Source organism: Trachurus trachurus (assembly GCF_905171665.1).
Source record: "Trachurus trachurus genome assembly, chromosome: 24".
Classification (NCBI taxonomy): domain Eukaryota; kingdom Metazoa; phylum Chordata; class Actinopteri; order Carangiformes; family Carangidae; genus Trachurus; species Trachurus trachurus.
This window is the reverse complement of record NC_139910.1, coordinates 11136713-11158469: the sequence shown is the minus strand read 5'-3', so window position 1 is coordinate 11158469 and position 21757 is coordinate 11136713. Positions and strand designations below refer to the sequence as shown.

Genomic DNA, 21757 nt, shown 5'->3' with positions numbered 1-21757 from the left:
ACAACTGAATGATACTTATTTATCATTGAATTTATTTAAAACTAGATTTTACACCATCAATTATATAAATCACCCTAAAATGACCAGAAGCTGGTCATTTGAAGTAGGTAATCCATTACTAGTCTTTACTGGTAGCTGGCATTGTGTTTAACTACTCCAACTATTCATTCATTACATTTTGTTAACTTTTTTATCCATTAGTTTTAACTAACAGTTTTTCTGTAGCCTTTAGATTACCAGTTACCTTTAGTATACAAACTGTCAGTACGTAGTTTCTAACAGTTCTACCCATTTATTTATTTATGTATCCATCCATTGCCTCCAGCAAACCATATTCTTTTAGCAAACTATATGTAGCAAACTATTTCAACAGTCTATTGAGCACTGTTATGCTGATTTCTACTCTTAAATTACCTTCAGCAAACAATTTTTACTGTTCACACAGGTCTAAATCATTTTTTCATTTTTTTTTAATTTAGTTGAGGAACTCAATAATCTTGGCCCCTGAGGTACACTGACAGCTGGTTGCGTATGAAGTACAGTAAAAGCTGCTGCAACATCATTATCTTCACTTCAAGCTATAAAAAGCAATTTCTCCGTTACTGAAAAGTTTAATGTACCTGTAAAAGTTTTTGCTATGAAACCCAGTTGCAACAAAGGAACGTAATCTTCATTTTTTTTTATTTCTAGGTTTGAAAATCCAGATGTTTTGTTGGTTCTGGTGGTGTAGTAAAACATGTGTTCGTCCTGACAAGCGAGCTAAAAGTAAAAGGTCCAAAAAATGAGGAATTTGAAGTACTGTGATTCCTACATCCATCTGTCCTGTCACCTTTCGACACAGTGAGGACGGGTGATGCTTCTTACTGCCGGGCGTCTGCATCAATCACTGCGTCAAGATGTCAGTTTGTTTTGATAGGAGGACACAGACTCGGTAACAGCAGCTATCATCTCCTCAGAACTGTTTTCCACCGAGCTGCTGTTCAAGTTATGCTGCCTGAGAGAAAGAAAGACCATGAAGGAGGGTCAGGCAGGACCCCACAGGCTGTCCACCCACTCATGTCCTAAACGGGACTGTGCTATCTCTCCTGGCCAGCAGCAGATTCACACATGTCAAAGCCTGGGAGAAAGGCCTTTGTTACACGCTGACAGGTGGAGCTGGAATGTCAAAGGCAACGCTTTGTGTGACAGAACAATGTTCCTGCTGCAGATCCACATGCAAATACACATGCACGTTCAAATTTAGATTTACAAGCATACGCACACATTGTCGTGTATAAACAACAACCCCCCCCCCCCCCCCCCCTCTCTCCTCTCCACCGCCTACCTGCAAGTGCACACAAATAATTGCACACGCACATATTCCTTCAGCCATGTATCCACAGCCATGTTTTGTCTACTTTACAGTGACCTGCTGTGATCTGCTGGCTAATCACCAATTTTTTACACCCACATGTTGGTCATCGGTGCCACTGAGTGGGTGTTTAAGATGAGAGGTGTTCCTGGGCATTTACACCATATTGTGCTCATCATTATCCCTGCACCAAAATAGTCACAATCATTGTGAGAACTTCCTCCAGCTACTAATGGTTGTTGATATTCACCGAGTACATGTTACGAGATGGTCATAGTTGTTATTTCCTGGGGATTCTGAGTAACTAAGGGTCTATTGTTTTGACCACTGGGGGGTAAGTCTGCTTTACTTGACTCACACACAGTACAACTTTGAATTAAAAGTCATCTGATGCTTGCCTTGCGCACACGCCAGAGAGATTCCTCTGCTGCTCTAAACAGACTAAAAAGGATTACAACTGGTGTGGGTGTGTGCTTATGGAAAGTTCTTTAAAATCCCACAGCTGATCATTAAATGACTTTTCTGTTTTATTTCCACTGGTGTTTACACTGTCGCGCTGACATTTCATTCCACAGTTAACACGCAGCGAGGGTGTAGGAGAATAACCGACTGTGAAACATCTGCAGCACGCCATGTTTGTTTCAGCATGACACTGCTGTGTGTCCGTCGCAACACTTAATTAAATTTAGTGCTAAAATGAGGATCATGTTTGTCGGATGACAAAATAAACACATATATATGACATACAACCTGAACCCTCAGTTACCTCTAGTTGTTATACTACTGTATGTGACACTTCATAATAACTACACACTGTTAGGCATTAGATATGGATCATTAAATACTTAATTAATCAGTTATAAAACATTATTCCCATATTGATACTAATTACTATGTCATTTAGCCTTTAAATTAATAATAATCATCTATAATAAAACATCTATTAACATACTCACTATGTCTAAATCATTGTATGTATAAGTGCAGCATTAATGTGCATCTAAATAGTCTATTGATCATTTACTTACACTTGATAAATGATCCTATGAATCACTGACATCTCTTAGATGACTGATTTGTGATTGACAAAATACTTGTATATAAGTGAATCCATAATTTATCAATTGTCATTGATCATAATATAGATGGGCATATTAATCAAGAATCAAACAGTAATAACTGTGTCTACTAATTAGTATCAATGTGGGAAGAATGCTTTGTATATGATGTATTAAGTATTTCATCTAATGATTAACAGTGTGTAGTTATTATAATATAATACATACATCAAAACAACAAGGGATTTCAGTGTAGATGTACTGAGAGAGAAGAGTGTCACCAGTTTTCTCACTTCAAATACTCAATCAAAGCGTTTCTTGAATCTCATGCATCCGACCCAGCTGACTCCCTGCTCCGATTGTTTTCTGGTGACGTATTGGCACATTGGTATTGAGTTACATCCAACCATTTCGTGGACAGCAGGGACACACCGACACTGGCTTCTCCCATCTCCCTCGACCTTTAGGACAGGAATCTTCCTTTACTTATTTTACTGCCGTCTAAAAATAGTGGGATGCCTGTGGGTAACCTGCGAAAAAACAGCAGAGACAAACAGAAGTTAGAAACAAGCATTTCTTCTTATTTTGCGGATGTGGATGTATCTTATGTTCACAGTTGTTGAGAAGTAGTTCCACAGTATCAGAACTTGGTATTACTAATTGGCAAAGTTGTAGACTGAGGTATCAACTGTGGTGAACGTTATAAAAACAGAATCGAAGTTACAGAAAAGAGAAAAGAAACGAGTAAGAGGAAATCACAATGAAGAAACAAAACAAAAAACACGAGCAATTCAAACTACATTATGTATAAATATTGCCCTCAAGACCCCAGTAAAAGCAGGTAATGTTTCCCCTCTAAAGGGAATATGGGATAATTTAATAGATTCATATCCTGCAGAAAATGGTCAAACACTTTCATTTGAATAAGAATGTGTTCTGCATACGACAGCCCTCCCCTCCGAGCAGTATCTCTGTTTGAGAGATATTTTCAGCTGCAGGGGAGAGAGAAGGTAATCTCCCTCATGTCAGATTCAGAAGAAGAAGAAGAAAAACATGTTCCAGGAGCGTTTTTTTGTGCAGTATGAGTTTAATTTTTTTTTTCTCCAACAGGAATGCTAAAAACACTGCGTGGGTGAACCCCGGAGCACTTCGATTCAGGTGGAGAGCTGCATAAAATTGCATGACAATAATTACATATATTAAATATGACCTTCTCCAAAATAGCAGAATAGGAGTCTGCACTGAGCCCACTCAACCAGCACGCAAAAATTACTTCAGCATCTTCTTTTTCCCCTTAACCTTATCACTTTCACGTCTTTTATCTTACTCAGTGTTCTTTTGCAAAATCATCACGTCCGCCCTTGTGGGTTTCTCACAATGCTTATCAGACGTAGCTGGGAGAATTTATAGAACCTGCAGAATATAATACGCTTGCATTTAGACAATCAAATAACCTGTGCCCGGGTCAGTGTGTTGTTTCAAATGCATTACCAAATGGCCCCGCTGCTGACTAAGCCAGAACCATCCACGATGTGAATGTAAAGCGTTAAAACAATAAAATCAATATGTGCCTCTGCAACCTAAACACTGACCAATGAAGATGAAGCGCAGCTTTCTGCAGTTTTACCGGTACATTACCCCTGGAATCATAAAAAGGGAAGGGGAAATATAACTGCCAGTGTAATATGTGAAAAGTGTTTTGCCTTTTAAGAGAGTTCTCAGTGGTGAGACGGTTCCTTTTTCATCTGAGGGGCTAATGGAGATGTGTTCGGATGCAAAGACTTTGCTCCTGCAGAGCGTGAAGACAGATGCAAGGGAATACTCGATGATAGTTATGGCTGCAGAGATACTGAGGTGTGCGCACATAGTGAACTCAATATTTAATATAAATCAGATATGAGTATCCTAATGGACTACTGCAGTGGTTTATTACAGTTTGTTTTATCTTTTAATGAAAATAAGGATTTGTGTTCAGGGAACCCTGGGTGCAAAATTAAACTGTGATAGATGTTCTCCAAAGATGGCTTCCAAGGACTTAATAAACCTTTGAATCTTTCTGTTTCAAAAACCCATTTAGTTGCGAGGAAGCCAGAGGAAAACAGAAAGTGCATGTTTTGGAGTTCAGTGCCGTCTTTGGTCCCAGTGTAAGCTCGGTGTCTTGTGATTTGGCAGAGAAGTTATGGCCTCATTCTTTATCTCAGGTTGTAAGCTGAGAGATTGTTACAAAGCCTTTTATGTCTAATACAGCCCCGGTGGTTCTGGGCCAACTCAGTTTAATGCTGAGCCTTGAGGAGGTGATGAGGCCTTAACTCAGTGAAAACATCTGTGGAGGCTCCTACTCAGTACGTTTAATGACAGACCTGCCCTCAACCAGCCCTCTGCTGCTCTGAGAGCGAGCCAAGCATCTGTGAACAAAGGCTCATGGGAGAGTTACATCAGATCCTCTCCTCTAGAAAATACCTGTATGATCACATTCATCTATTATACTGTACATGTTAAACCAAGGGGAACAAAAAAAACAATTTATGAATCCATTATTGCCTTTCATTATATACTAGATTGGATTTGTTAATTACTGTTTTTTAGGCATCTGGTATGGAAGCCTTAGTTATTGATTGGCCTGTTGGTTTTAGTAACAACAATTAATTAAAAATACTCACTATATTAAAGTTCATTACTTCTGAATATAATGATTTTGTTACTTAAAGCAGAAGTAAGCGATCCGGTCGTTTTGGCTAATGCTGCGTTCCAGGCAGGCTTTTGAAACCGTAAATTACAGCTTCAAGTCACAACTTACGACTTTGTAGCGTTCCAGGCAACCCACTCGTGTTTTTCCGACCTGTTTTACCTGTGAAAGTCACTATAACGGCCACTCGTAACTTCCGACCCGTGAACTTCACAGGTCGGAAAAACACGAGTTACGGGCTGCCTTGAACGCACCATAACAGTCCTCGTCCCTACGTCACCACATTCACGCGCATCCCTTGGCTGCACACACAGCCCTTCATGCCGTTCTCTCTCCTCATTGGATAAAAACTGTAGGATACGATAAATGTTTTCTCCTCGGCTCAGAGCAGAGTGACTGAGAGACCCGTGTTTTGGTCCAAACACTCTATGTAAGTGATTGCTGTCGGAAGATATAACTATTTAAGACTTATATTAACACAAAAATATCGCTTACTTCTGCTTTAAATTAAACCACCCTGGAGCTCAGGTGTACATGGTGGTTATAAAACTATGTACTGGACAAATTCATTAATCTTACTCAAATGTGATTTAATTTTTTATTTTTGCAATACCAAACTGTTTGTGTGTGTTCATGGTGTAGGAATTGTCTCATGTGACCATAAAGTTGACTTGCAGGCGTATTTATACTTAAATAAAAGCAAATAAATAATTAATTATCTGCACTAGCTTCTTATTTAGATGTGTCCTATTACATGGGGCGATCAGTTCGAAGGGTCTTTTTTCTCTTTGCGGTCAAATGAAGGAATAAATAAATGAAAACCACATGAAGTTAAAGCATAATTGTAAAATATTAATAAGAAAAAACCTACAGACTCAGCTTGTGGAGAAGGTCACAAGTGTGTGAGGCTGGGTTATTTCCCTCAGGCTTCTGCTGAACCATGCTCACTGGGTTCAGAAAAATAATGTGTAATCCCTTCTTTACACCCCACTTTTAGTCTTCCAGGCCGGCCTAGGCTAGCACTGTAAAGTCAACGCTCATTTAACAAATATGAATACCGGTATGTGAATTAAAAGCCAGGAATCCTATTTATGTTGTTTCCCATTAGTGCAGGCCTGTTGTATTGTGTTTGTCGTTTAGTCTTGGTGCGCTGTGTTTTGTGTTGCTGCTCCACACACCACTGTTGTGCTGATGTCTTTGATCAGGCCTGGCCAGTCTGAAATAACAATGCTTCACACTTCCACCAAGCACATTCACACAGATGAACTTGGGCACTGAAAGCTTAGTCCACTGACGGCTTCAAATAACTTGTTCAAAGCTAAATCCCGTTGAAGCAGCCTCAGTTTATTTAAAAATCAATCCATCCATTACGTGGGGGGTTTTCGCAAAAGAATTTAATTAGAAGGTTATAAACACCGAAGCAACAAAAGAAAGAAATGGCTCTCCGGTGCGCCGCCGCCTGCATGATAAGGAGCTATACTGCCTCCACATGTGCTCGCTAACACAAGTTGTTCTTTCGTTCATCTCAGTCACTTAAGTTCATGTCCTTCGCTGATGGTCCCCAAATCAAAAATGGCTTGCAAACGGTGCATTACACTGAATCAGCCATGTTCTCGTGGCCTCGTGTCACCTCGGCTGATAAATGTATGGACATCTAATTAAGGAAATTGGCCTTGGGAGACCGAAGCCATGTCGATAGATCTGACCTGCTGGCTGATGCACTTGCCACCGCTGATTATCTCATCCAGAGACAATGATGTTTTATGGAGTGGAACATCATTGTCCCGCTGTGGTTTGCTACAATGATTACAATTAATTCAAGATGGCAGGTCATAAAAACAATATTTAGTGAGGGCCTTATCAGACCTATAGCTCCTTTGCACAAAGATTTATCTCTGTCACAGAATAACTCAGACATGCATTTTCCATATGTCAAAGTCTGAGAGCTTTCCATTCTTGTAATGTGCAGGCTTGTCCACTCCGAGTGATGCTTCATTCAAAAATACGACATTAGCACAGTACTGTATACATCTTGTGAAAAATGCAACAACCACACCCAGAAAATTGACTTCTGCCATGAAAGTAAAACTCCCTCTCGAGGCATGAGCTCTGAATTGAGGCTTTCACTTTCAAAACAGCAACATGTTAAGAGGTGTAATAATGTTGCAGGGGCAAAAGTACAACATAACATCATATAGCATCTTGGAATGAAGATATAAATCTCAGAATAATTGACAAAATATTATTACCTATTTACAAAAAAGAAATATTCGGAGAAACTTTAAAGCAGCTAATCATTCTTATAGCTGAGTTTTTGTGTGGATCGAGTAAATAAGATATAACATGTCTTGTGGTGTTTTGAGGTGCTGGTATAGATTTTACCACGGGGTCTGCTTCTAGTTGCTGTGCTAAGGTCAGCCAAATAGCTGCTGGCTGTAGCTTTGTATTCAATGGACACGCATAGGAGTGGTATCAATCTTCTCATCAAACTCGGTGCCAGCAAATGAATTTCCCACCATGTCTAATATTATTATAAGAACAGCGGAAAAGACAGGAGGCAGTGAACCCTGCTCAGCTCACGCAGCTTGTCAGGAAATAATTCTAACACCTTAAAACCACACGCTGTCATTTTTCCATTTCTGTTTCTGTGCACTTTAAACAAATGAAAAACAGCTTATGTTTATTACTGAGCTTCAGAGCTGCTCACACCTCATTTGTATTTTGGACAGGGACAGTCCAGCAGCTGCTCCCTGCTGCTTCTTTACACTAAACTATGCTTGTTGGTTTGTGGATCCAGTGGCACACATTTGTAAATAACAGGTTACTAAAACTGAAGCTTTTCAGCAGCTTATTAAATGAATTCCTCAGCTTCTAAACACTGTTTTTCTTAGCTACCTCCTTTGATCCCAACCTATGGAAATAGTTGTCCTGATCCTCTCTCTTCACTCATCTGTGACACATGACCTTCCCCCAGTGGCCTCTTCCTCCTCTCTACATGCTGCGAACAAGTTTCGATGGCTGCCGGCACCTCGGCATAGCTCCACGCCGACCACGCCAACGACAGGTGAAAGGTCCGTTATAGGCACCACATAAAGCCCCACAGGACAGATGGAGCTACATGATAATCCATATGAGCTCAGCGTGAAAGGGTGTCAGCGAGCCGACATAAAAACTTATGGCAGGGGATGTGAGGAGTCACGGAGGAGATTTAGATGTCAAACTGTGATGAAATGCCATGTCCTTGTCTTTTGTGCTCGGCGGTAATTAAACTCCCTCGGCCCCTTTTGTCCCCTGCGTGGGTCACTGTGGGCGAATCATGCAGATGGATGGCAACGTGCGGATCAATGTGCCATCCAAGAAAAATTACAGAGTAAGACAGAAAGGGAACAGCGGTGACAGGAGTATTTACTAGAAAGATTTTTCCTCTCTTACAGCAGCGTCGCATCAAAGCTGCAGGGATTGTACACAGTCCATCGCTGCAGTGGAATATTTACATAGTTATTACAGAGTGGATGTATACAGTCAGAGTGGAGAAGCAGAGGTTGGGGGGGAGGAGCACAGGATCTGTCAGTAATGTTTTTGAGAAGGCAATGTGCATGTCAATGGGAGATCAGGGCTGCTGTATTTCCTGGGGGTGGAATAATGAAAAAACACAGATGTGGATCCTCTCTAACTTTACAAAGAAAAACACTATGTTTTAAGTAAATGCACATTGCTGCTTCGGCATATTTGGGCTTCGTATGGTGGCTACATTTTGGATGATTATTGACTGACCTCAATAGCTTCAAAATGTGCTGCTGTTTCACTATATTTTAGTATTTTTTTTACTAACCCCATTAGTAGAAAAAATTACACTACAATCTAGTTCTAGTTTGTTCAAACTAAAACACAAAAAGTTATAGCTGTTTTGATTGCAGATGATTGTATTGTGTCTATTTGTCCACCTCTTCCCTATCCTTATTTGTCTCCCACCCCAATACAATGAAAATGCATGAAATTGTATTGAAAATGCAAAAAAAAAAAAGAACAGTAGTTTTCATTGCCAGAATTTCTGCAGAAAAGAAAGTAGCTCTTCTATAACTGGGTCTGGGGATTATCTAGAGTAGGGTAACAAGAGCACTGATTATGAATGGAGATCCTGATGAATTATTTGAATGCAATTTGCCAGCACTGTGAGCTCGGAAAAGGCAGGTCTGCTCAGCTCCATTGTGTCCGTTTGTAGACACATACTTCAGTGACTCATATCGCACAACCTGGACAAAAGAAATCCAGACGTATCAAACCATTTACGTCAATTATATGACTGGAGGTAGGGAGAGAGAAAATGTCTTTATGTAATTTGGGTGGAAGTTGTGATTTGTCTGTCCTCTACATATGGTGAATGTTTAATCTGTCATCAACGGTCTTAACAAGCTGAAGTCACGGAAAGTTGTTATATTAATATTTTTTCATTTTTAATTAGTTTCTTCCAAACAGAAAAGCCTTTTGCCCTGTTTTTCTAATTGTGCTTACTTTGACTACTTCCACTCTTTGCATTTTCATCTGTGAACAGAGATGTTGATGGATATATAGTTTTTATATATTTTTTTGAAGGTTAATGTTTTTTTTTCATGTGGTTCCCACCTTTCTCTGTATGTGTCTGGAATGGATATGGAAGTAGCCTCCATCCAAACCTTTATTCCTGCAATAAAACAGCCTAGATTTGTGGCAGTGTTTAACGCCGCGTCCATCTCGGACGAGCCCTCTAATAGCCTATTTCCCTGGAGAGCACGAGGAGGCCATTTACAACAACCAATCATACAGTAGAGGGAAGCGGCCTCAGTCCTCTTTGCCAATAATGAGATAATGCACAAAAGCAACAACACATTCCTTTCCCCATGTTGATATTGTCGAGGAGAGTGATGATTTATGAGCTGGAGAATGAGATGAATAAAAAGCACATAGGATTATGATGAATGAAGATGCAGGTTAATGTATAGGACCATATTTTCCACACAAACTACCTTCAGCCGCTCATGGTAAAACTGATTAAACATGCTCGATGAGGGGCTGTAAGCTGCAGTGCATGCTGGTCTCGAGCATGCACAGGTTTGAGGCGTAAACAGAATCCTGTCAATTTGGAGTAAAACGTGTGGGAAGGTTGACAAAGGGCTCAGTGGGAGTGTTTTACTGTTGTTAAGTGCTCGTATGGTAATGGCCTCAAGCTCCTGAATGCAGCCACAGTGCGACTCCTCTCACCCACCTTCAGGTAAGCTTTTAATGAGTCTAACAACCACTTTTCGTATTTCTGCCTGAGCTCAAATGTACTTAATAGGAGGAGGTGAGAGTGACCTGTGAAATATCAAGGTTGAAGAACAAAAGGTGCAACACAGCACTGCAGAGAAAGAACAGATGTGTCTATTGATGGATGTGTGTTTTGTTAGAGGGGAAACTTTGTCTTGGGATTTTCTTTTTTTCTTTGATTAATTACACTTCAGTCCACAAGACACAGGGTCAGTTTTAGAGGAAAGACTGATAAGTAATATATTGTGAAACATGACAAGACTGTTGAGTAAAACCGTATTATCAGTAGTGGAAGCAGTATCCAAGTCTGAGACCTTAACAAAGCAATAGCTGAGAGAACAAAGTACCTTTAAAGCACAATCTTTCCCAAAGGCATCAACCATTACTCCAACCTAAATAGGTTTGATGGGACTGATAGTGGAAGGTCTGCAGGCTTTCATCATCATGGCAATTATTGTGAACATGCCGTTGAGGCTTTGGGATTGTCACAATTTCGTCAAGTTCATGCTGAAGAGCTACTTTGGTGTGTGTCAACCTCAGTGGACATACGTCGCCATGGTTTTTCAGTATTAAAACACATCACTAAGGTTGTGGAACAGTCATGGATAAAGGAAACAAGCGTCACTATTGGGTTCACATGTCTCTTGTGTGAATGCTGTGTGTTTTGTTGACCCATCCATCCACCCTCAACCTCCTCCTTCTCCTGACATGGACTTTGTCTCCTCACTATCCATCACCTGACATCCTCTTTTGCATCCATCATAATTAGTTTAGTTGCCTAACCATAAAACATGACTGTAGGTCGTAATAACCTGCTTACATAGATGATCTATGGGTCCTAAAACCAACTAAAGCTTAAATAGTACACATGTCTTTTAACACAAAGCTTTAGGTGACAGTAGTTTCAGCTAGATGTACTTATAATGCAGAACATCTCCTTAGAGTTATGCATACATTTTACTGCAGGATGTTCCTCACTGATGCAATATTTATTTTATAACAATTAATATTTTATAGGCTGATCAGACATTTTCTAAGTAAAGTCCTTGTCTACAAAAGTACCATGTGTGTGCAAAAATGTAGTGTTACTCAAAAGTTAAATATTTCCCTTGACTATACCATTATGTGTAGACTAACTAGTATTTTGTTCCTTTCCACCACTGCTCATTTTGAATTGAACTACAGTCAAACCTTTTCAACTGTACTGAGTTTATTAGCTGAAAAAGTGAATTTGGAGACATTCTGTGTTGGTGGATTATGACAAAAATGTCCAATAATCATCCTATAATAATGTGCTAATGAGTAGCTCTTAAAGATGGAAATGTGTACATTATTACAACACCAAGTCAGAAAGATCTGATTTTCAAGTGCATGAAAACCTTGTCTGTGACCTTTTAGATGTCAGTGTCAGTCAGTTATCATTAGCCAGCAGTATGGCGGCATGCCAGAGAGCAAACCCCATTCCTCCATACTGATGAAGGAAGACTCACCCTCATGTATTCAAGGAGCGCTGTGCCCACTATCTCACAAACATCAGTGCTGGAGTGTGCAGGAGCAGGCGGAGATTAAATGTCTCGGCCAAAGAATAGTTGTTGAGGTGGCTTTTCCCAAAACAGATGTTTGCATCCAAAGGGAATTCTCATAAGAGGGAATTAGGATTCGGACCAGCAATTCCTCGACCTAAAAACCTCCAGGATACAATTCAGAGAGGGAGAATGAAAGACATGCATCAAACGTCTGAGGTTTTCCTTCCTCTCTTTGGGGAACATTTAGAAACAAGATTTAATTTTCATAAGTAACACCCTCTAGAGGAGGCAATGTTTTATATTTTATAAGGGTAATAAATTACAGTCCCGTGCACTCACTGTGATCAAGACTGGACGACAGGAGTGTGTGGGCCTAAAGAAGATATATACGCACATGTATATATGAGAGAGGGAGAAGGAGACATAAGGAAAGAGAGAGAGAGAGGTGTTTAAACACGAGGTCAGCTGGAAGACTCTTGCATTGCACTGCCCACACACTCCCACATGCTCCACATCATTAAAAACAAAAGGGCATGACTGAAACAATGCTGCAGTCTGTGATGCAACAAACAACAAGTGAGACGGATTTGCTGGAGTAGGGATTCACCGTAAGGATCTTGCAGTTGATTGCCACCACCACTTCTTTCATAATCTAAGATGCTTGGTTTGTACATTTCATTTATGAAAACATTACTGATCACGGGTTTAAAGCAGAAGTAAGTGATATATTTGTGTTAATAAGTCTTAAATAGTTATATCTTCCGACAGCAATCACTTACATAGAGTGTTTGGTCCGAAACACGGGTCTGTCAGTCACTCTGCTCTGCTCTGAGCCGAGGAGAAAACATTTCTCGTATCCTACAGTTTTTATCCAATGAGGAGAGAGAACGGCATGCAGGGCTGTGTGTGCAGCCAAGGGACGCCGTGAATGTGGTGACGTAGGGACGAGGACTGTTATGGTGCGTTCAAGGAAACTCGTAACTCATGTTTTTCCGACCTGTGAAGTCGTACCAGTTTGATCTGGTACGACTTCACGGGTCGGAAGTTATGAGTGGCCGTTATAGTGACTTTCACCAGTAAAACAGGTCGGAAAAACACGAGTGGGTTGCCTGAAACGCTACAAAGTCGTAAGTTGTGACTTGAAGCTGTAATTTACGGTTTCAAAAGCCTACCTGGAACGCAGCATTAGCCAAAACGACCGGATCGCTTACTTCTGCTTTAAATTTAGTTTGTCCATACATGAATGCCCATTGATGTTTTTTTTTAAAATATAATAAACATTTGTTTGAATGTAATTTAATTTAGCTTTTTGCTTTGAAAATTAATTTAGTGTCTCACGCCACCCAGTGGGCTGGACGATACCCAAACAAAGACAGACCAAGGTGAGATGATTAAAAAAAAAAAGTTTATTTCACTATTTGAGACAGTACATCATTCATTTGGGAATTTTGCCGAGAGATGTAAGGCCCAAATCTTTATCAGTTAAAGAGGCCAATTGACGGTTCGCGAGAGATCCTTGATGTGCTGCACAAGTCACTTCCTCCAGAAAGATGACACTTTCAGGGTGGGTAATGAGCCACTCCCATAGAGGAAGAATCGTCTCATCACACACCCAGGGGTTTCCTCTTAAGATCATCCGTAGAGAGGACTGACTCTCCTGCACAAAGGTTCCGGGGAGCCACTGCAGCTGATTCTGATTCAGCAGCAGAAGTTCAAGGTGTTGGAGACCCCGGAGGAGCCTGGGTGGCAGGTGTCTCAGCTGATTCTCCTGCAGAAATAGCTTGGAGAGTTTCAGGTTGTGATGGAAGGTTGTAGGTTGAAAGGAAATTAATTTGTTCCCAGCGAGGTTCAGCGTCTCCAGGTGCTGCAAGCTCTGCAGGGCATCAGGTTGTAGCTCTTGCAGATTGTTATAACTTAAGTCTAAGTCCTGGAGATTGGGCAGCTTCTGAAACAGAGCAGATGTGACACCAGTTAAGCGGTTCCCAGACAAGTCCAGCCAGGTTACGCTGCTGTTGACAGAAAACCACTCAGCGTCTGCTTTGTCAATCCGATTATTCTTCAGCACCAGACTGTAGAGTGAGGTATTACTGAAGATATTTGGAGGCAGATGAACCAGCTGATTTCCTGTGAGATCCAAAGTGTTTAAGCGAGGAACACCCTTCAACAGATCCGATGGTAGGCTCGTCAGGTTGTTGTGATACAGCTGGAGGTTGTTTAAAAGGGGCACAGCACTCAAATGATTTGATGTAACAGTGCTGAGATGGGTGGATCGGATGGAGAGTCGAGTGGTGTCGGGAGATAAACCATCTACGGGGAAATGTGTAAGGGAGGTTTGGCTGCAAACCACCCCTGTACCCGAAGAGCATGAGCAAAGATCAGGGCAGGAGTGGGCGCTTCTTTTCTGGTATCGGCATTCAGCCAGTGTAGTGAACGCCAGCAGCAGCCACAAGTTCATCTTTAAACACTGCACAGAGACAAGATGTAGAAGAGCATATAAGTACAAATGATCAAGGAATTTAAAGGTAAACTTGTGAAAATGATGATCACAAATACAGTACATAGTCCTACCTGCATGGTGAAGTAGAACTCCTTCTGTTTTGGTCCTGGACTTTTTCCTGGGTTTTATGCAGTCAGTGTTGAGTACATTTGTTCCCATAATGAGTCAGGACAAAATGTTGTAAGAGGTAAATAAAACTAAGCAAACAAAGCAATTCCAGCCCTGTGCCATCTCAAAGTAAAGATGTTACCACAAATAAATAAATATTTTCCTTTTGTCTTGTCATTCCTACAAGAATATTCCACGCAACAGTTTTATGTGTGATATGCAACTAATTAAATTAGTCCTCTTTCATAATCACAGTGTTGGTGTTTTGGATTTCTTTTTTAAAAAAAGAACACACAGTCTGTTCAATGTCTCCCGGTCCAAAAAAACAAAAATCAACTGGTAAATCTCACACCAATTGATACGGTACAACCTATCTTTTTTATTTATATTAAATCTGAAGAGTAAAAATAGAAAGTTTTGGTTTGGAGGCTTGAGAGAAGCTTTTAGGTAGATTTTTTTTAATGTCTGGAAAGGATCCAGGCAACTGCTTCCCCTTGCATCCAGATTTTATTCAATCTGCTTTATTCAGTCCTTTTTATGGCTTCACATTTAGTGCACAGAGGGGTGTCAATCAGCTCTTGGCAATAAAGTGACAAAGCAGATTTCCCACACTGTCAGGCGATTAATTTCACAACACATTTTGTCTGCAGTTGAAGTGCAAAGAAAGACAAACTCTTAAATGCTTCATTTACATCATATTTAATTATACTCTCATGTTACATGAATGAAATATTTAATTGTTTGAAATGTCAGATAGCTGTAACAAGTTGATTTTAGTTCATTAGCATGTCATATAAAAACAAATATGAGGGAAAACATTAAGACTGAAGGTTTAGTTCACTTTCAGTCAGTGACATTACTGTGCGACTTGATAGAGACTGAGGTTTAGCACATATGATGGACTCTGGCACAAAAAGCTTCTTCTTGTTCTTTTGAATCCACCTCCAGAGGTACTCCACCTTCCCATCACACAGCCAGGGGTTGCCAGAAAGGTCCAGACCCTCCTCGTCCAGGGAGTTCAGCTGGTCCAGCAAACCTGGAGGGATGTGGCTCAGCTGGTTGTCCTCCAGACTCAGGATCTTGAGCTGAGTGAGCTCCTGAAACAGGTTTTGAGGGATTTTGCTGAGCTTGTTCCGGGAGAGGAAGAGATGGGTGAGGTTGTGGGTATTCTGAAATATGGTGGCATCAAGGTTGTCCAGCTTGTTGTCCTGCAGGTTTAGCCTCTCAAGTTGGGTTAGCGAGTCCAGGGAATTTGCAGCGATCGTCTCCAGACGGTTGTTGGAAAGGTCAAGGTTCTCGAGGTGTGGCAGCTTCTGGAGCAAAGCATTTGGGAACTTTCTTAGTTGATTCCCAGATAAGTCCACCCAATTGAGGCTGCTGTTACCAGGAAGCCACTCTGCATCCGCTCTTTCAATCAGATTATTCTTCAGCACCAGATTGTGGAGTGGTGCATGGCTGAAGACGTCTGTAGGCAGCTCAGTCAGTTTGTTGTCAGTGAGATCCAACGTGCTGAGATGAGGAACGCCTCTGAGAAGATTGGAGGAAAGGTGCCGCAGGTGGTTGCTGTACAGGTGGAGCCCTTGTAACAAGGGTGTGGCATTCAGATGTTCTTCAGTGATGGAGGTGATGTTTGTGAACTGAATCGTCAACATGGTGGTGTTCTTTGGTAGACCCTCAGAGGGGTACTCTGTCAGGGGAACCGCGTTGCAGACCACCTCAGCTCTTCTGGAGTAGCACTTGCAAAGAGCCGGGCAAGACAGAGCACCATGGCTGAAACAAACCAACCACAGGAAACCAAGGGCAAACCGGGCATCCATTGCTAGGAAACAAGAAAGTTGGGACACAGAGAACTGAGTATGTGGTGGACGAGACTGCAGAAAACTTAAATATCTCACAGAAGTATTGCATAACTGTAAAACATCCAACTACAAATTACACAACTACAAATGACATCATGTAAGGTCATGCACATTGTGTACAGATACATGAGTAAGAAAATAAAACTTACTTTTTGTTCTCGGATTGAATGAGTGTCCACCAGGCTGCTTCTTGCATCAGACTCAGCAGTGCTCACTAACAATTTACTGAGTCATTTGGGAGGGTGAATCCCTGAATCTAATCATTACTTATTGAGTAAACAAGGACTAGTCCCTACACAGATATTTGTCAAGGACAGACGGTTGCAACAGACTGAGTGGCTTCAACCTGCAACAAAAGTACAAGTGGTGTTTTTTTTTTTGCTCTTTTTGGCCTCAAACTAATTATTTAACTTAATTACAATGGTTTAATGCTTTTAAGTGTGTGTATTTGGTCACAAGACTGAGATGTATATAGTACTTGGATTTTTCTACCCTACTATCGGTAGGGAGGAGCAGAAGGGTGGGGGTGGGAGGGGTCTTGTACGTAGGACAGAAGCAAAAAGTGCAGGATCATCATTTTAAGATTAGGTGGATTTGATTTATTTTACTGGAAATTAGATTCATCATCAGAAAAGCTAACTACTTCAAGACACAAAATGTTTGCTCAGCAGAAAGAAATTATTCACTGTGCATGTGATATACAGTAGAGTCATATGGCTCAGTGAATATACTGTAGCACTAAGCCCCATCTATTTCCATAGTGTGGACTGTACCACAGTAGAAGTGTATTGATTTCACAAGCAGTGATATGAGAGCTAATCAGATCGTTTACTTGAATAAATGTTAAAATAATCAATTAACTCCTTAATTCAATCAATTAAGTGTTACAAATACATTTATCATGATTATGTACAAAATCTCCCTATTAGATATTTATGAATAACATGGTCTAGTTGGGAGATATATACTCAACACCACAAACAATTTATTGCAAGTTTCATTCATTTCACAACATCTATTTATAGCTGTAGTTTACAAGCGCATTCAACTTTTTGATAAAATCTCGAACAATAAACAACTGTCAAATAGATGTAGTGGAAAGAAAAGTGCAATAGTACCTCTTAAGATTAGTGATCTATCTTCATGTATATTACATTTATTGAATTGCTTGAAATAAGTGTCTAACAAAGCAAACTAATTAACAAAAAAGTCAAAATGTTAAGATGATTTAAATATAATGATTGAGTCTTTTTTCACTGCAGCTTCATCCGGACCTGTTAAGACTGCTGACAGTTTGTTCAATAAAGTTGCTCTGGCCTCAAATAAAACACACACTGGTAGTGAAACAACAAGGACAAAGTTTGAACAACAATCATCGTCGTGTACACTGTGTTCTTTGCAACAACAACAAAAAATCTGCACATCAGGTGCTGTTCAATGCAGGTTTTTTTTTTTTTTTTAATTGTACCCATATTTGGTAAATGCAACAGGATGTGAGAGCATTCAGATCATTTACTTAAGTAGATCAAACAATACTGTAACATAGAAATATTCCATTACAAACAGGGGTTTAGCGCTGTTTGTTTAGGCAGCACACTTCTAAGGCAGTGGTTCCCACTTCCCAGCCTACTGACTGTGCACCCACAAATCTCAAAAACTGTTGTGGCCCACATCAGACCCTGTAAAAAAATACAGATAAGTTAAATAATGTCTCCTGAGGACACATTTTGATACTTCAGTTTTTGGCACGAATAACTGTTTGGTGCAGAGTCAGACAGATAGCAAACAAGTAAGCCATGAGGTCCAGTGGCAAAGTGGTCCGGCCAGTGACAAACTGAAAATTCCTATCACAGTGATAGGCCTTAATGTTGTCATAGCATATTTAAAACATTAGACATTAAACTACTTTTAATAATTTTAGAGGAGGTTAATCCCATAACCTGGATGTATACATCAGACTCATTTTAGAAACCACTTAATTATTCTCTGCGACAAGGCTTGAGGGTTTTTTGAAAACAATAGGTTTGCAAGATGCATGATAAGAGCTCCATCTGTTAAAGCTGACACTGATACAGAATGAAAAATAACTGTGCCACTAGCTATCAACAACACTGTGTGTATGTGTGTGTTTGGAAATATAGTGCTTCTGTTATGTTAAGAACCAGCAATGAATGCTTAAAATGTGCTGATTCACTCAGGTGAACACTACGCAAACAATTCTGACTCTGCTGCCCACCTCAAACTCCTCATAGAAAATCTCCAGTGGAAAACAACTGTCACTTCAGGTTGATACTGCCGTATCACATCAGCAGCTCTCTGGGGTTGCACCAAGGTTTTTTTTTTTTCTTCATCAAGGTGGTACACGCAAGTGTTTCACCATCCACTGATTGCATAATTGACCATGTGACCACCGCAGGGAGTTCTCCTCTGACACTTCTAGTCACTTCATGATTGCAGTGGACCAGACCACTGTGAATGACAGCGTTGTGGGTTTTTTTAAGGCTTGAAATGTGATTATTCACAGTCATTCTATCAAGGTTTGGGTAATTTTCATGTGCTTCAGCCAATGATGTAAACAAGACATTCCTCTTTGCGAGATGCATGATGTTCCACTATATAATTCATATTTAAAAATTATATATACTTTTCTTTATTTTGTGAGTGGTTTGATATTATGTTTTCATTCATATTATGGCCGTGGTACTTTTTTAAGGGTGGAAATAAAACTTAAAAAATCAGTTTGCCAACAATAGTTAGTGCCATTTTTACATTTACTGTAACAACTTAAAGAAACATATGATACTTGTCTCGAATCTCAACTAAAAGACTGTAGTGTAGGTAAACCGATATATATATTCAGGATGAGAAAGGGAAACAGCAGAAGGTGGGTGTGCTGCGTGCCAACCGCAGGTCACAGTGGTCAGCGCTGTGGGTTTCATGGTAATTTGACCAGAACACACAGACACGCGGCCAATAGAGAGAATGGATTATAGACCTGCAGAATGAAGTACGATTTTAGCAGATGGGCAACATGATGAACCGTTACATTATGTATGGTGAGTGCCAGTTGGCTTTAGGCTGTTCTAAAAGATTTATTTCAGTCAAGCCCACTCACTCCACATGCACTACTGAGATAGAGACAAACCTATTCCGGTATAGTTCAAACAGTCTCCTAAAATATACCGTAGTCAGATATAACTAGGGCCCGACCGATATGGATTTTTTGGGGCCGATGCCGATTACGATTATTAGGGGGAAAAAAACCCGATAACCGATTAATCGGCCGATTATTATTATTTTTTTAATTAAGTTTTAAAATTGTATTACTATAATAATATATCTATATATATTATATAATATATAAATTAGGGCTGCCTGGTCGACCAAAAAATCATTAGCCGACTAAAATTTCATTGGTCGATTGGTTGCATGAAAAAAAAAAAACATTTGAAGCCCTGTCTTGTCAAAATGAAGTCAAAATCAATATGGGCTTTTATTTTGAAGGGCCAAATACAGGAAGTCATGACACGTGATACTTTTTTGTTGTTGTTTTTTTTACACGGCACGGCGTCTCTCTCTCCCTCTCTCTCTCTTTTCAATTAAAAGCGATCAGCGGTTGCTGCCGTGCCCGGCACCGTGTCAAAGCAGCTCACCGGCGGTCAGTCTCACAGCAGTGTCACGGAGCAGAGACATGATAGTCCCCGCTGCAGTCAGAGTCCCGCACTGCTCCACGCCGCGGACCCCCCCACCCGTCACACAGCCTCAGCTCAGTCACTCCCTCCCTCATCTACTGTGTTTATTGGTGATAAATGAGCATACTGCCGTGCCGGTATATAACGGTAAAACCCGACCCCGACCGGCTTGTTGAATCTCGGACCCAACACGGCCGGAGACGAGCATTAATTAATTAATTCACAACCCGACCGCGGTAAAAAAAAAAAAAAAAAAAAAGGGAAACAGAAAGCCAGTGGCAACACTGGTTTTGAGACAGATCAGTCACTCTGCTGTGTGCTGTGACTGAGGTGGTAGTGGATGGAGTTTGTCATGAGGTCGGCGCCGGTGCGGGGGAATCTTTTCAAAGTAAAACCAAGTTTTATTCCCTGCATTTTATTCCTGAAAATATCGGCGACAATCGCCGAGTTTTGGCCGATTACCGATTAGTTTAAAACGGGCTATAATCGGCCGATTTAATCGGCTCGCCGATAAATCGGTCGGGCCCTAGATATAACACCTCTTTCTATAACATAGCTGCATTTATAATGTGTCTGTGATGTCACATAATGACTCTATAGCTGTCACTGTTTTCTATTGCTTTGTCCTGTGATCACTTCAGCATTGTCACTGAATGCTACATAAAAATAATGCAGTTTTGTGTATTTTGGTGCACAGTAAGAACACACGTCTTCTCAATGCAGCGCAGTTCGAAGTCCTGACAGTAATCTATACAACACTAATTCTTGTAGCACAGTATTGTCTACAGGAAAACTATAAACTCATTTCTTCATCACTGAAAAAAAGCCTGATGATATAGGCCTAACTTTTTTCTCAGATTACAATTTACCTTAGTACCATATTTAAGATTATTCACTACACTTGATCTTCTGAAATATCAATAAAAAATTGTGAAACTGGTGTGTTGTGACACGTTATCTGGTAGTGAGATCCAAAAATCTGAGTCCAAATTATAACAAATGATATTGGACAGATATGAGAGTACTATCGACTTAGTCTCTCTGGCCAAGAACGCAAACAAGTGCAGTTTCCACTATTTTCTGAGTTGATTATGTTCACTGAATTCACATTCAGCTGTAATCTAATCTCAGTGATACTACACTTAAAATTCAATTGAGGAATCTTTGAACATCGACTATATTTACATTTCAAACACTACATTATATCACAGCTGCTTGTGAAGACTGTCACTGATTGAATAGGCTACTGTCAAGGGGATCTGAGTAAAAGGTAAGTCAGTCTACAACATGCAGGCACAAAACAATATAGCCAAGTTACTGTTTGCAGTAATGTCATGTTTTTTTTCTTGCTTTATAAAAAAGGTAAAAAAATAAATAAAATAAAAAGCACCCCCAAACTTTACAGATTCTGTGGACAAGAATCACTGTAACACACCTCTCAGACCTAAACACCTCATTAGCCTAATTGGCCACACCTGAAGCCACAAATGGACCACAACCCTCTCTCTCCTCCCCCTTCACTTTCTCAGACAGCAAGGTGGTAGTAGCTACCTCAGGTGAAAGCAGCCACAAACACACAGTATATACATGTAAGCTTCACAACTGATTTGAGGTAGGCTACCCTGGTACTGTAGCCTACAGGAGAACCAACAAAAACAAGCTACAGACACAAGGCCACGCTAGCATTGTTTGACAAC

General features: G+C 40.4%; 2 protein-coding genes across 2 annotated transcripts; both read right to left on the bottom strand.

Annotated features, from left to right (window-relative positions):
• Positions 1-13298: 13298 nt before the first annotated feature.
• LOC311007577 (uncharacterized protein) lies at positions 13299-14559 on the bottom strand. The gene is made up of 2 exons (XM_084000814.1): positions 14473-14559; positions 13299-14368 (listed from the first exon to the last, which is right to left on the bottom strand). The coding sequence occupies exons 1-2, from the start codon at positions 14476-14478 to the stop codon at positions 13340-13342; spliced, it is 1035 nt and encodes a 344-aa protein (XP_083856940.1). The 5' UTR covers positions 14479-14559; the 3' UTR covers positions 13299-13339.
• A 633-nt stretch (positions 14560-15192) lies between these two features.
• Positions 15193-16675, bottom strand: LOC311007928 (uncharacterized protein). The gene is made up of 2 exons (XM_084001346.1): positions 16518-16675; positions 15193-16328 (listed from the first exon to the last, which is right to left on the bottom strand). The coding sequence occupies exon 2, from the start codon at positions 16324-16326 to the stop codon at positions 15328-15330; it is 999 nt and encodes a 332-aa protein (XP_083857472.1). The 5' UTR covers positions 16327-16328; positions 16518-16675; the 3' UTR covers positions 15193-15327.
• Between the last annotated feature and the right edge of the window lie 5082 nt (positions 16676-21757).